Below are 15,979 nucleotides of genomic sequence, written 5' to 3' on the forward strand. Positions count from 1 at the left end.
AACATTTGTAATTCATGGGAGGAGGACAACATATCAACATCAACACAAATTTGGAAGAAGTTGATTCCAGCCCTCATGGATGACTTCAAGGGGTTCAAGACTACAAAGACCAGTGTAGGAAGTAACTTCAGATGTGGTGGAAACACCAAGAGAACTAGAATTAGAAGTGGACCCTGAATATGTAACTGAATTGCTGTAATCCCATAACGGTTGCTTCTTATAGATGAGCACAGAAAGCGTTGGTATTTTTTCTTTTTTTGAGATAGATTCTACTCTTGGTGAATGTGCTGTGAATATTGTTGAAATTACAACAAAGAATTTAGAATATTACCTAAACTTAGTGGATAAAGCTGGGGCAGGGTTTGAGAGGATTGATACGAAGTTTGAAAGAAGTTTAACTCTGGGTAAAATGCTACCAAATGGAATTGCATGCTACAGAGAAATCTTTTGTGAAAGGGAGTGACTAGATGCAGCAAATTTCATTGTTGCCCTATTTTAGGAAATTGCCACAGCCACTCCACCCTTCAGCAACCACCACCCTGATCAGTCAGCAGTCATAAATATGGAGGTAAGACCTCTCACTAGCAAAAGATTAGGACTCATTGAAAGCTCAGGTGATTGTTAGAATTTTTTAGCAATAAATTATTTTTAAATTAAGGTGTGTACCTTGTTTTTTAGACATAATGCTATTGCACGCTTAATAAAATACAGTATAGTATACACAAATTTTATATGTGCTAGGAAAGCAAAAAAATTGTGTGACTTCCTTTATTGAAATATTTGCTTTATTGCAGTGGCATGGAACCTAACCCATGATATCTCTGAGGTATGCCTGTATACCAAAATTATTTCAATGATTCTAGGAAACTTTTTTTTAATAAAGTAGTTTTTGGTTAAAATTTCCAGTATGTTACACTTTTCTAACAAACTGTTGAAGAATAAGAGAAAAAATGTTTTAGACTGGGCGTAGTGGCTCCCACCTGTAATCCTAGCACTTTGAAAGGCCAAGGTGGGAGGATCACTTGATGTCAGGGGAGTTCAAGACCAGCCTGGCCAACAGAGTGAAACTCCATCTCTACCAAAAATATAAAAAAAATAGTCGGGTGTGGTGGCACACGCCTCTAATCCCAGATACTTGGGAGGCTGAGTCAGGATACTTGCTTGAACCTGGGAGGCGGAGGTTGCAGTGAGCCGAGAACAGGCCACTGCACTCCAGCCTGGGCCACAGAGTGTGGCTCTGTCACACACACACACACACACACACACACACACACACAAAAATGGAGAGAGAGAAAAAATGTTTTAGGTTAAATACAAATAAAAGAGCTTATAGGAATTACTCTGAGGTGAAACTAGCTTATATCCTCTAATCAGTATGTATTCATGGCTTTTAGAGTTTGGCTTAAGAAGCTTATTGAGGATTTTGCCAAGTGGCTGTCTCTGAAGGGAGTGAAAATGTTAGGACTCACACTCTGGAGCCAGACTCTGGGTTTAAAGTTCTGTCTTGCTGTGTGTATCCTGTTCAGTCTCTACACCTAGGAAAATGTTAATATAAGAATTGATTATTAAAATATCTCTAAAGGTGACATAATTTAAAATAGAATTATTACACATAAAACAATTTATTCTTTTCAGAACAGTTTATTCTTTTCAGACATATGTTTCATATGTATGAAACAATACATATAAAACAACGTAGTACGATTATTTGGTGAAGGTATGTCTTAGGAATGGAACTTGATTTTATTGGGGGGAATTATTTTTTTTTCTGTTATCCTTTCTAAATGGGCAGTTATCTCTGAAGAGGAAAGAGCAAAATGGAGCTTTTATTCTCTCACCTCTTCTTTGGTTGTATTAAGAAGAGGGCTGAGTTTTTATTCTCATCTCTGTTTCAAAGACAATTCAATGTTGATACCAATCTGTGTTTCTGCTGCTTGTGTAAAAGAAAAACCATCCTATGCCACCAGCAACCACTGTTATCTGGTTTTAAATGTCAAGTATACTTCAGCATAGAAAGAAAGAAACTGAGATAACAGTCAAAGAAAAATATATTGAAGCACAAAGATAGAGTCCAACCGTCTTAGTGTCTGTGTCTTTGAGAAAGGAGTTAGGAAAAGATTCATCAACAGAAACCTAAAACATTTTGCAGCTTCTAACTTATCTAACCTTATGATTTGTAGCCATGTATCATGTTTATACATATGATTGTAGTATTTGTCTATGTTGATGCTATACTGATGAATAATGGAAAGTAATTCAGCTACTTTAAACTGAATCATTTAAATTAGTTCAGCGATGACATTCTGTCTTCATGTTATCCCTTCTGAGGTCTAGCCTGAGATTTTCTTACTAATCTCAAGGATTTTTTTGTTTGTTCCTTGCAACAGATTTGACAGTTCTATTGTATATAATTATGTATAAACCATATTATGTTTTTCATTTCTTATTTGAAAGTAATCTAGATGATTTTTGTGTGTGTGGCTGTGAGTGGGTATGTCAAGGCGTTTTGGAATCCTTGACTTGGTGTAATATGGAAAATCTGTTTCTAGTAGAAATTGAATACAAATATCACAAGTCCTTTTGTTACTTTTAGAATGGAATGTATGAAATCGGATTGGGAAGATTAATGTAGGTTTTATTAATCTTTCTCAAATTGATAAAGTTCTGTCACCCTAAAGATTTATTCAAAGTGGTAATCTCAAAGTCATAAGCACCAAGTCTTTACCTTTGAAAAGTATTGGAAGCTTTAGTTTCCTAGCCACTATGGATTATGCCAATACTTTTAGGTATTACCTTTATGCCAAATTACAGGACAACAATTTTCTTTTTAGAAACATTATTTTCTAGACTATAATTTTTTGGCTAACACTTATAGCTCTTAGATTGCCCCATCTTGAATATTATAACACAAATTATCAGAAGTAAATATACATACAGTAATATTTTTGATAATGTTTTTCATAAATCATATCTAAACTCCCATTTTGTGCATTCTTCAAATGGCTATAAAAATTTTACATACTAGCTCTTAAAACAATAATATTAGGTTCTAACTATTTTATGTGATAATGAAATAGGCTGGATTTTATTTTAGTAGTTTGGTCCTGTAAGATTAATCAAATTTCTTACATAATATGGATGTGAAGTAAGCAAGGCACTGGTATTTTTGTGGCTCATTATTCTGATATTGAAGGGAAGGGAAGAAGGTAGGTAACAAGTGGCATTTAAAATAAATTTATTTTCATAATAAATGATGATTCTCATCTTATTCTGTTACACTGCAAGTATAAAACTCTTATTGTTGATAAGAAGTTCATAATAAGTAAATCACTTTAGACCTGGAGTTTGTGACTTAAAAAAAGCCTGTATTTCAAAAAGCAAAAATAAAATGAATAATGAATTATCTTATATATTTCTTCCACTAAACATATTTCAAATGAATTATAGTATGTAAGTTAAAAAGCCAAAAATACTTAACCCATAACTGTAAGATCTACATTATAGGTAACTACAAAATAAAAATACTCATTGTCTATGATATATTTATAAAGTGCTGTTTTCAACCAAATGTTAAATAGAATATTTAATACAGTAAAAATTCTTTCCCTTTTTAGAGGTTTTTCATCTTTATAAATGTATTTGACAGTAAATGTAGTAAAAACTACAATGGAACTGAACTTCTAGCAAATTTTGAAAGCTCTTCAGTATCATTGTGAAATAATTATTCCTCAGATGAGATTTTGTTAAACTCATTACTCTTCTTCTGTAATTTAAAATTTCCCAAATAAAATTACTCTTCCATATAGTGGTGAATGAGAGGGTGGGGAAATATTCCTGATCCCCGCAGGAGAAAAATGTGCAGTTTGGAAAATGTATAAAATAAAAGTGTTACAGCACAGCAGATGATTTATGTTGTTTATATGATGAATTGCATGAAAGGCTAAGGAGAAATAATTTTAGATTAAAAAAAATTTGTTTGATACCTCTTAGACATAGGAAGACCCGCCAGCCTGTGATATTTTGTAAGTTACGAACAACTTCTATAAATATTAGGGGGCAGTAAATAAGAGTTTGATTTATTTCCATCTGTATGAAATGTCTTTGATGATTTTGTGCTCTCAACTTTCTGTCAGTTTTAGTGCTCTGGGAAAGAAACCCAATGTATTATTACTTCAATAATAGCATGATTACAGGCGTACAATACCTACAATTAAATAATTAATTAGAAAATGAAAAATATGTATGTGTGTGTAAACAGATTTGGTGTGTATCTTTATGTGTATGGAATTTTTAAACAATAATTTGGATTTTTTTGTTCAACCTGATTGTACTTTCATCTCTACATTCATTAATTCTGTTTCTTTTCATAAGTGAAATGCTCTTTAACCTGGATCTCAAGTCACATGTGAATATGAAAGTAGAAAATGGGAGAGAAAAATACACATGACATTAATGGCATGGAGAAAAGGTACTGAACATACACAGTCACGTCAACCTTCTCTTTTTAAGACTAAGCCAGAACTTGCGGAGTTTGTATGATCAGTTTTACGCTCATAGGATACTTTCTCTAAAATTTTGGACAAAGTAAAAAATAAGCACCAAAATAGGTGTAAAAATAAAATTAATAAAATTTTGGACAAGGAAACTAATTTTAGTGAATAGTGGGAGTCGTTACTATTTAATCTAATTCCCTAAGACTGTAACTTAATAATATTTCACTATTCTAGCTTCAGTGAAAATAGAATAGATAAATACAAGTGTATTTAAAAATGTAACCCTATTAAGAGATGATACAATATGGTAAAAGAACACTGGACTAGAAGTCAGGAAACCAGAATTTCACAGTCTCTGTGTGACAGTTAAAAAATTAATTTAGGCTTGAGCTTTCCTATATATTAAATGGAGATATTATACATGATGGACTATTATTCTTTTTCTATACTAAATTTGATTAGTCTATTTATATGAGTATTACATAGAATTGTGCAAGGTTTTGTGGATACATTGATGAACAAGAAACACAAGTACTGTCCCTATTACCTCCTTGAATCATCGTAGTTTCAAATATAGAAATAAATAGTTACACAGTTAATTATGATATTTCACCCTTACTTCTAGATTTAATGTCTTTCTTACTGGAATATATCCTTTAGCCGTTATCCCAGTTAGAATGCCTTCGCCTTCAAGTAAAAGACAAACCTAACACAAAGATTATTAAACAGTAAAAACAAAAAACCCAAAAACATAATCTTGTCTAACAAGAAGAGGTAGGGAATCCCCAAGTTGGTTAGTTACAAGAAACAATGACCTCTTTTCTTTTCTTTCTTTCTTTTATTTTTTTTAAACGGAGTCTCACACACTCTGTTGCCCAGGCTGGAGTGCAGTGGCGCGATCTCGGCTCACTGCAACCTCCACCTCCTGGGTTCAAGCCGTTCTCCTGCCTCAGCCTCCTGAGTATCTGAGATTATGGTCGTGAGTCAACACTGCTGGCTAATTTTGTATTTTTATTTTTAGTAGGGAGGGGGTTTCACCATGTTGTCCAGGCTGGTCTTGAACGTCTGACCTCAAGTGATCTGCCCACCTCGGCCTCCGAAACTGCCAAGATTACAGGTGTGAGCCACCCTGCCCGGCCACCAGTATTCTTAACAGCTGACTCTCCTCTCTTTTGTGGGATGCACCAACCATTCCAGGCAATATATCAAGACAAAACAACATCCAAAGGAAAATAGCTATAATTTTTCTGTGTTTTTTTTTTCTTTTTTGCCAGGGAGGAAATGTTTTCCTGAAGCCCTCCTACCTCACTCTTTCTCTTATTTATCTGAGTCATAGGAGAACCAGCCTTTAAACAAATTAAGAAGTTTTGTTTTTGAAAGAAGCAGGAAGGAGGTATAAAATGAATAGTGGGTAGGCAGCCAACAATGTCTGCACATAATATTTTTTTCCTTTCAGAAATGTTATCAATTGGTTTCCAAGTTTCTGGGTTTTTTTTTGTTTTTGTTTTTATAATGTCCTTTTCTCTGCTGACACTTGCCATTTGTTTTTTTGTTATTACCATTTTTAATAGACCTTGAACATATTTATAATGCTGATTAAAATTCTTGTCAGCTAATTTCAATATATGGGTCATCTCATTGTTAGTGTCTGTCTGTAAATTGTTTTTCTGCTTCTTTGCATGCCTACTTATTGGAATATTTGCCACACATGAATGGATGACATGTTTTTCAGAGTCTGTATTTTATTGTCTTCCTTTAGAGAAAGAATAGAGTTATTCCAGCAGGTAGTTAATTTACTAGTAGGATCAAGTGAATTTTTGAGCCTTTTTAAAGTTTGGAACTCTATGTCTATCAGCACTATGAGTCTCCTTTGTCTGTGGCAGATCTTCTCCTTTATCTGCATAGGCGTAAAAATTGCTGCAGCCTCTGTTTTTAGAAACCTCATGCAAGTTCAGTACCCTGACACTACCACAGTGGCAATTTGTATAATTATTTCTATTTTGCTTTCTTTCATATGGCACCTGGAAGTTCATCTGGCTTTTCCTTTTGTACTGTAATATGTTTTAAAATAAATGTGGTTGTAAGTTATTTAGCATTTCTTTGTATTTGGAACATGAGGTGGAGTGTAGATCAGCTCATTCAAATGTGTTCTTAGAGGTCCCCTCAAATTAGTTTTTTAAAATGCATCTGTGATAAGCATTAAAAATGAAGTCTTACCATATAAAAGAGGTACCTGTGTATTTTTTAAGAGTCGGGTACTAGCTGCAGATGTTTCTCTGGCGACCTGATGTTTGTTTGTTTGTTTGTTTTAATTATACTTTAAGTTCTAGGGTACATGTGCACAACGTGCAGGTTTGTTACATATGTATACATGTGCCATGTTGGTGTGCTGCACCCATTAACTCCTCATTTACATTAGGTATATCTCCTAATACTATCCCTTCCCCTGCCCCAACCCCTCGACAGGCCCCGGTGCGTGATGTTCCCTTTCCTGTGTCCAAGTGTTCTCATTATTCAGTTCCCACCTATGAGTGAGAATATGCGGTGTTTGTTTTTTTGTCCTTGCGATAGTTTGCTGAAAATGATGGTTTCCAGCTTCATCCATGTCACTACAAAGGACATGAACTGTCCTTTGTATGGCTGCATAGGATTCCATGGTGTATATGTGCCACATTTTCTTAATCCAGTCTATCATTGATGGACATTTGGGTTGGTTCCAAGTCTTTGCTATTGTGAATAGTGCCGCAATAAACATACGTGTGCATGTGTCTTTATAGCAGCATGATTTATAATCCTTTGGGTATATACCCAGTAATGGGATGGCTGGGTCAAATGGTATTTCTAGTTCTAGATCCTTGAGGAATTGCCACACTGTCTTCCACAATGGTTGAACTAGTTTACAGTCCCACCAACAGTGTAAAAGTGTCCCTATTTCTCCACATCCTCTCCAGCACCCATTGTTTCCTAACTTTTTAATGATCACCATTCTAACTGGTGTGAGATGGTATTTTGCTGATGTTTTTTAGGGAAGATCGGAAGATGGGTAAAGGATTTTTTTTTTTTTTTTTTTTTTTTGAGACAGAGCCTCCCTCTTTCGCCCAGGCCAGAGTGCAGTGGCGCAATCTCGGCTCACTGCAAGCTCCGCGCCCCAGGTTCACGCCATTCTCCTGCCTCAGCCTCCAGAGTAGCTGGGACTACAGGCACCCGCCACCACGCCTGGCTAATTTTTTTTTTTTTTTGTATTTTTAGTAGAGACGGGGTTTCAGCGTGTTAACCTGGATGGTCTCGATCTCCTGACCTCATGATCCCCCCACCTCGGCCTCCCAAAGTGCTGGGATTACAGGCGTGAGCCACTGCGCCCGGCCAGGATGGCAGGATTTTTTTTTTTTTATGGAGATAGAACAACATATGCAAAGGCCCTGAGGCAGGATGGAACTTGGCACATTTCAGCGCCTGAATGAAGGCCAATGTGTTTGGAACTCAAAGAGCAAAGAGGCAGCTGTTAAGAGATGAGGTTTTGTGAGAGAGACAGTTTCTAGACCATGAAACAACCTTGTTGGCTATGTTAAGATATTTGAATTCTATCTTGCTTTTCCCCATATCACAGGTAGTGGTGAAATAACTTGTCACATGTAATTTTTATCTAAATGTAAATGTTATCTAAATGTACTGTTAAGTTCTTATAACCACTACACTTACTATAGAGGGAAATGCTGATTTCATCTCTTCTAGAAATATGATGAAACATTCAGTTACAGAATAATTTGAGATACAAGTGTTTTCCTAAAATAACACTCTCAGACAAACAATATATTTGGAAAGGAAAAATGAAAAATATAAGTTATTCATAATCAACAGCCTTTTTGTAGGTAGGTCCTTAAACAGATATTTCTGTTAGGTTCTGGGAATGCTAGTTCATTAATATAGATTTATGTCATTGTGCTGGTCTTAGAATTATTCAAGCTAGGATTAAACTCACCATAAATAACCTGAACCTTTTTAAAATGAAGTTGAAACAACAGTAAGTTTCCTAAGCTAAGGTTTTGAAAAATTATTATTTTCTGCAGCTCTACTTAATGAAGCTTTGGAAGGCAGTTGTGTGCATATGCTTATTTATTATGCCGGGTAAATAGGGGTTACTTACTTTTCCGTTCTTTGGAAATTTGGTTCAGAAATCACAGTTACATTATAAAGTGTAAATCATTGAGATGCTTTTTGGCCATAGACATTCCCTATAATGAAAGATGTCATTGCACTAAATAAGGAAAGGTTCCTATGACAGTTAATGGGATCAATGCTATGCAACTGACATGATCTTGTATTTTGATAGTCATTTGGGCCATTATATTAAGAAGTTTTCAAATGATTTGAAGAGCACTTGTGGGCAGAGGAAATTCTAACTACCCAATGATACTACTTAGTTATAGCTAAGTGAGAAAAAAAAATCATAAAAATATTCTTACTTTCTCTCTCAGGTAAGGAAAACCTTTCAGTTCCCCTGTAGTTTGTGTCAAGATATATGTTTTCCCATTAAACTTGTCTGCCATACTGACGAGAGAATTACAGCAGAACTTTTGAACTAGTTTGACAAGAAATTCCTTTCACACAAAGGATCCCAGGGAAAAAAGTGCAAAGCCAGTTCACCATCGTAGTTTAACTTAAATGTGTTAAGTATCAGTTGTAAGTCTCAAATCCTCTACTCATTCGAGAATCCACTTAATATAATATTTATGGGATTTGCTATTAATCTTATCCAAAACCTATGTTATTTTGGTACTTATGGACTTAGAAAAGTCTGTATGTCTCAAACTTTAAATGTTACTAAATCTTAAATTATAAAAACTTGGTTAGCACTCATAAGCAACGAGGCATGTGTAAATATTACTAACAATTTCACTGAAGATTCATGAAGTTGACACAGAGAGGATGAACTGTATATGGATGTGTTCAGTGGAGATTACATTGTCTTTGTTTTCTGTTTGGAGTAGTTATGGTGATTAATGAACCACTGTATCCAGCTTCAGTATCATACTCTTTTTTTTTTTTTGCCAAGTTAAAGGACTATCTTTGGTGATATAAAGCACATTTGTTCAGTTTCTTGAAACTATAATAATTCAGAGTTGGCAGAGAGACTTATATATCCCCAAGTGAACGAATTGTATTATCCAGTGAACCCTGCTAAATGCAAGAACAGAAGAGCACCTGAATCTTTTTTCTCCCCTCACCAGCCTTAATATGTTGTCTGTGCTAGAGGAAAATATGGCTTTGTATTAGAGATTTTTCTTCATTTTCTTGTCAACCACAAGGATAATTTTAGGTGAATTTACCCAGAGACACTTGGGTATTTTTCTGCCCAATAATGGCTATTGATCAAAACATTAATATTCAATACATTGAACAACTGTAAACCATGGGCACCAACCAATCAGAAAGACAATGGCAATCAACATAAAACAGGATGGCTGTGCTGGCCTTTGCAGCTGAGTGGCAACCCCATTTAACAGATCTTTCACTAACTGTTTCAACCTAATTAAGAATGGTTTTGATTACCATAGCCTTGTAGCAGATCTATTTTTTCATGTAGAGATAAAATGTTTTGAGATAAATTGATTTGTTTCTCATATGTGAAAGAATATTAGTTTTTTTTTTGGTATCAACTACTAAAAAGTTAATAATTGTGGTGAACCTCTTAAAGTCAGTGACAGAATCCTATTAATCTCTGCAACTTCAGCCATCACTGCTCTGCTGGACACAATGTGGATGTTTTCAATAATTTTGGAAAAAAATGCCAATATCGTTTCCTTTTGGGATTAAAAATATATTCAAATTATTGAAGTATGAAAAAATGACTAATTTTATTTTCAAAATGCATTTCTGTACATGGCTCATCTTAGCTATTTGAAAATGGCAAAGATATTCAAATTTGTAAATGTTAAATTATAATCTCCAGAGCCTCAGTAAATTCCCTGAAATACAGTGTTAGAACTTCACACGAATATGATTCCTGAAAGTTGTGTCAGTACTCATGGGTGTTTAGATCCATGACTGACCAAATAATTTTAAAGAGCCAGCACGCTAACTAACAGGAATTATAGAAATATAATTTAAATTTTATTGTAATTGTGGCAGGAAACTTAGAGCCATGGACAGGAGCCCTGCAATTCATAACAATTCACAATACAAAAAAATTTTTCTGTATGAGTTGTATGCGTCGATGATTACAACAAATTGTGTTTTATTTATTCACCCATTATTGTATTTATCTATTCAATTTCAATTATACAACTATTTACTGAGTCAGCCTAATATATGCCAAATAGCAGGCAAGTTCACAACTTAAAAATGATACATCTTCAAAAATTCGATTATAACTAAAGTACTACTCTAATTTAATATATACCTACTGTGACTTCTAATTTTTATACTTGATTTTATTCTTATTGGTCTTAGAGAAAATAGCCATAGAAAGCATTAACACTAAACGGAAGGCTTTAAGAATGACTGTATAGTTCGTTGCAATTAGACATAATATAATTAAATTGAATCAATCGTATCAGATAAAATATACACTTTAAAGTGAAAATGTTAATGATTCTTAGTATAACTGTAAGTATACTGTTTTGTTCATTTGCATGCTTATTTTCCACACAAAATGCAGCACTGTGGTGGTTTAGAGCTAAGTATGTATTGCCAGCATTCAAACCTCAGCAATGTCTTTTGTTAGCTGTGTGACCATCAGCAAGTTACTTAACCTCTCTTGACTCAAATCACCCCACTGGGAAATGGATATTATAATAGTACTAACCTTAAAGAATTGTTGTGAGAATTAAATGATTTAACACCTATAAGGACATTACATGACTGCCTGAGGTTCAATAAGAACTATATAAATATTAGCTATTATTATATGCATGCACATTATGTAGTTAGTAGGGGGGAAAATCCTAGGTTATTTCATTTTACATCCATTTCTTACTAACTCTTTAACTCCAAGAAAAGTTACTTATCTGTACTTTATTTCATCTACCTCTTGAAGTTGTTCAAAGTTTGAATGAATTAACACACATGGAGTGGTTAGCACAGTACCTGGCCAATAGTCAACCCTCAAAAAATGTTAGCCATAATTTTTTATTCATTATTTCATTATAGATATAAAATGGAGGTAGTAATTATTATCTTATCCCTTCACAGGACAATTGAACCACTGAACATATCTGTGAAGATAAGTAAACAGTTGAATATTATTCAAAAATGTGTTTACTAATTATCTAGTAATTTATAAATTCAGTTATTCTGTTTGTGAATAATGGGATGTGAATAAAATTAATTAAAATATATATTCTTATCTGTATTATTGCCTGACCTTGGTGGCAAGCACCAGAGCATCTGTTTGTTTTTTCTCTATTTAGGTTGCTAAAGTATCTTGTCATATAATTCAGAAAATTATATGATATAAAAATATATTATGTAAGAAAATAATATAATTCAGAAATATATATGTATAGTATTGAAATTAAGCAGAAGCCCTAAACTGTTTTTATAAATATTCTGAAGTATGTTACAATATTAATTATGTTTTAAAAATGGAAACAATTTTTTTAATGGAAAGATTATATCCTGAAACAGTAATTTTCATTGAATCTTACCACTAAATGTATATTTGAACCATTTCATAATTTCTACTGGAATGTGTGAAAATTTTTAAAAACTACTATCATGAGGATGGAAGCAGTGGTGCACGCCTGTAATCCCAGCACTTTGAGAGGCCAAGGCAGGCAGATCACGAGGTCAGGAGATTGAGACCATCCTGGCTAACATAGTGAAACCCCATCTCTACTAAGAATACAAGATCACGCCACTGCACTCCAGCCTGGGGGACAGAGTGAGACTCCATCTCAAAAAATAAATAAATAAATAAACTAATATCATGAAATGAGGACACAAGAAATACTTTCTAGGATACTAGAAACATTGATTAACAACTTGGGAAATACTGCTCTAAGCATGCTGCACTGTAATTTTTGTTCTTTTTTTTTTTTTTTTTCTTGTTAGGAATCTTTCCCTGAAATTAACAAAGGACGTTGATCAAGAAGCCAGGTGTTCCCACATCAGCCGAATGCCCAACAGTCCATCTGCGGATTGGCCTCTACAAGGTGTGGAAGAAAACGGAGGCATAGATTCTCTGCCATTCAGACTGATGTTACAGGACTGCACGGCAGTCAAGACGTTATTATTAAAGATGAAGAGAGTTCTTCAAGAGGTAATGGTTTGCTCTAAGATTAATGTCCTTCAGTGCTGGTAGACAATGAAGTCTGCAGACGTGGTTAGACCCTGCTCTGTCAGTAATTAACTACATGACATTGGGCAGGGGTCAGGTTTCCTCTTGGAGCTTAGCTATTTTCATATGTCAAATGAGTGTTTTGAAGTTCTGGTTTATAAGGTACTCTTTAGCCTTAAAATTATAAGAGTTTACGAAGGCCGGGCGCGGTGGCTCACGCCTGTAATCCCAGCACTTTGGGAGGCCGAGGCGGGCGGATCACGAGGTCAGGAGATCGAGACCATCCTAGCTAACACGGTGAAACCCCGTCTCTACTAAAAATAGAAAAAATTAGCCGGGCGTGGTGGCGGGCGCCTGTAGTCCCAGCTACTCGGGAGGCTGAGGCAGGAGAATGGCGTGAACCCAGGAGGCGGAGCTTGCAGTGAGCTGAGATCGGGCCACTGCACTCCAGCCTGGGCGAAAGAGCAAGACTCCGTCTCAAAAAAAAAAAAAAAAAAAAAAAAAAAAGAGTTTACGAAATACTTAAAAAAGAATAAATTGATCCCAAGCATCCCCCTATTTGTCAGGTAAGGAGAAATGAGTATCAGCTATATAGTTATGGTTACATGCTATTATAAAGCTATTGAGAAATCTATTAAATGTATTTCACATCAATGATACTGGGTCTTTGTTTATATGATACCATAAAAGTAGTTTATTTAGTCATTTTTGTTCCAATAATCAGAATTCAGTAAAATTGAATTACGGTAAAATTCAATCTGAAGGTCTGAATGATTTTGCCTAAGGAATGTAGTTGCCCTCCCCACAGCTTGGGCCTAGTTACTGAAACAGTGAGCTAGTCAGGAAAATACATAATGAGATTCTTTTACCCTTGTGCCCAGAAATCAGCCATTCTTTAGGACTCAAGTTTGCTTTGGTTTGATTTTTATAATTACAACAGTTGTTTTATTTGAGGGATTTCTATACAAATTATACACGTGATTATTATTACTTCATAGACATGTGAAGTGAGAGTTAGAAATTTTAAATTATTTTTCTCAAGTAAGTGTAATTTCAGGGCAACAGCCTGAAATTTGTGTCTTTGTATTACATCCTATTATATTTAAGTAGATTTATCTTTATTGATTGGAGATATTAATAAAGAATTGAGAAAAATATTATTATTTAGAATTAATGGTCCCTATGTTATAATGATTGCTAATATTTGCTTTTTGAACACTTTGATAATAATGCTAGCAGCTACCACTGGAGGCTAGAATTGAATCAGGAAGAAAAAAGGCAGTATAAAAGAAATGAATGCCATAGACTATTGGGGCTTCCAGTAATGTGTTCTCATCAGCTGTTATAAACTGTATTAGTCTGTTCTTACACTGCTAATAAAGACATACCTGAGGCTAGGTAATTTATAAAGGAAAGAGATTTAGTTGACTCACAGTTCCACATGGCTGGGGAGGCCTGACAATCACAGCAGAAGGCGATGAAGGAGCAAAGTCACATCTTACACAGCGGCAGGCAAGAGAGCTTGTGCAGAGAAACTCTTATTTATGAAACCATCAGATCTCATGAGACTTATTCACTACCATGAGAACTGTATGTGGGGAACTGCCCCCATGATTCAGTTATCTCCACCTGCCTCCCCCACCCTTGACACATAGGGATTATTATGATTAAAGCTGAGATTTGGGTGGGGACACAGCCAAACCATATCATAAACAAAAGCTGGAAGATATCTTCTCTGTGTCCCATACAGGTTATATCTCTAGGGCAGCCTTTGTTTCTGGATATTCTGGATCCTATAATGTGTTGTGCTGTAGCGGTATGCTTATACTTGATTACTCTTAGAATTTCAGAAATTATATGAGCTGGCAGTTCAGCAAAGGCATCAAAATAAATTATATGAACTTAAATCAATTACTTTTAAAAAGGGTAATCAGTATTCAAAATGTATTTTCTATTTGTTTTACTATTATCTACACTTGTGAGATTATTTACATCTTTTAGAATCACATGGTGGAAGTACTATATAATTCTGACTGTACAGATTTCCAACATGTAGATTCATTTATGTCATTTTGGTAGCTTGAAATCAGCCATGTGGGAGTATTTATGCCTCAGAAATTGGCAAACACTGCAAATTAGGTCCTCTTATTTTTGGCAAGCCTGTTGTTAAATATTGACTAGCACATTACTATGTGTATAACTGTATGATTTCTATACTGACAACATAAATATTTGCCTGCAAATGAATAGATAAGTTTGAATTTCTTCCACCTTTGGCTTAACATGCAACCTGATCCTCTTTGAACAAGGCAAACTTAGTAACAGCTGTTATATTAGAAGATACTAGTCTCAACTATTCAGCTTTTTACCTCTGTTTGGTCTGAATTTTAATAACAAATCAGTTAAAGCAAAAGATAAGTAGAAAGAGCTGACAGAAGGTGTCAAGAGGCTTTCTTAGAGTACTTAATTTTATAATTTTAAAATATTCAGTGATATTCACTATAAAGTCAATATTCAAAATATATTTAGATGGTTTCTATACTGCCACCTGGTTTTCTTTATTAAGGGGTATTCGAAGAAGCTGAAGAGAATTGATTTTTTAAAGCTGATGTAGAGTGAACAATACTTAATATATGTTTGTGCAGCCCATTCAGTGAGCAGAGGGTCTTTATTATCAACAGGGAAAAGCAATAGTATTATATGATTAGCATAGACAACAGTTCTACTAAGAAGATATTCATAATAGAGGCCTCTAAAGAAAATTGTTTTTTGAAATGTTCCCTAAGCCAGGAAGTTTTAAACTTCCATTCCCATTTCATTACTAAATTGGAGTTTAATATCAATATTCATTTAGATTAACAATATATTTTAATATTAAAAAATTCATTCCTATTTTGAGCTGATGTTTATGATGCACAATCGTTCAATCTTTGTTCACAGATTATTATTATTATTATTATTATTATTATTATTATTTGAGACGGAGTCTCACTCTGTCACCCAGGCTGGAGTGCAGTGGCGCGATCTCAGCTCACTGCAAGCTCCGCCTCCAGGGTTCACGCCATTCTCCTGCCTCAGCCTCCCGAGTAGCTGGGACAACAGGCGCCTGCCACCATGCCCAGCTAATTTTATGTATTTTTAGTAGAGACGGGGTTTCACTGCGTTGGCCAGAATGGTCTTGATCTCATGACCTCGTGATCCGCCCGCC

General features: G+C 34.8%; 1 protein-coding gene across 26 annotated transcripts in view; it reads left to right on the forward strand.

Moving 5' to 3' along the window:
- Positions 1-15,979, forward strand: part of CCSER1 (coiled-coil serine rich protein 1) — a 1,481,066-nt gene that overhangs the window by 488,737 nt on the left and 976,350 nt on the right. For all 26 annotated transcript variants that reach the window (XR_010156641.1, XR_010156643.1, XR_010156642.1 and 23 more), the window contains one exon: positions 12,546-12,753. Coding sequence is in view for 23 of the 26 variants with exons in the window: in XM_016951876.3 (XP_016807365.2) it covers positions 12,546-12,753 (208 nt within the window). In the remaining 3 variants the exon portion in view is untranslated. The remainder of the gene's footprint in view (positions 1-12,545; positions 12,754-15,979) is intronic.

This window comes from Pan troglodytes, chromosome 3, assembly GCF_028858775.2.
Source record: "Pan troglodytes isolate AG18354 chromosome 3, NHGRI_mPanTro3-v2.0_pri, whole genome shotgun sequence".
NCBI classification, from domain to species: Eukaryota; Metazoa; Chordata; class Mammalia; order Primates; family Hominidae; genus Pan; species Pan troglodytes.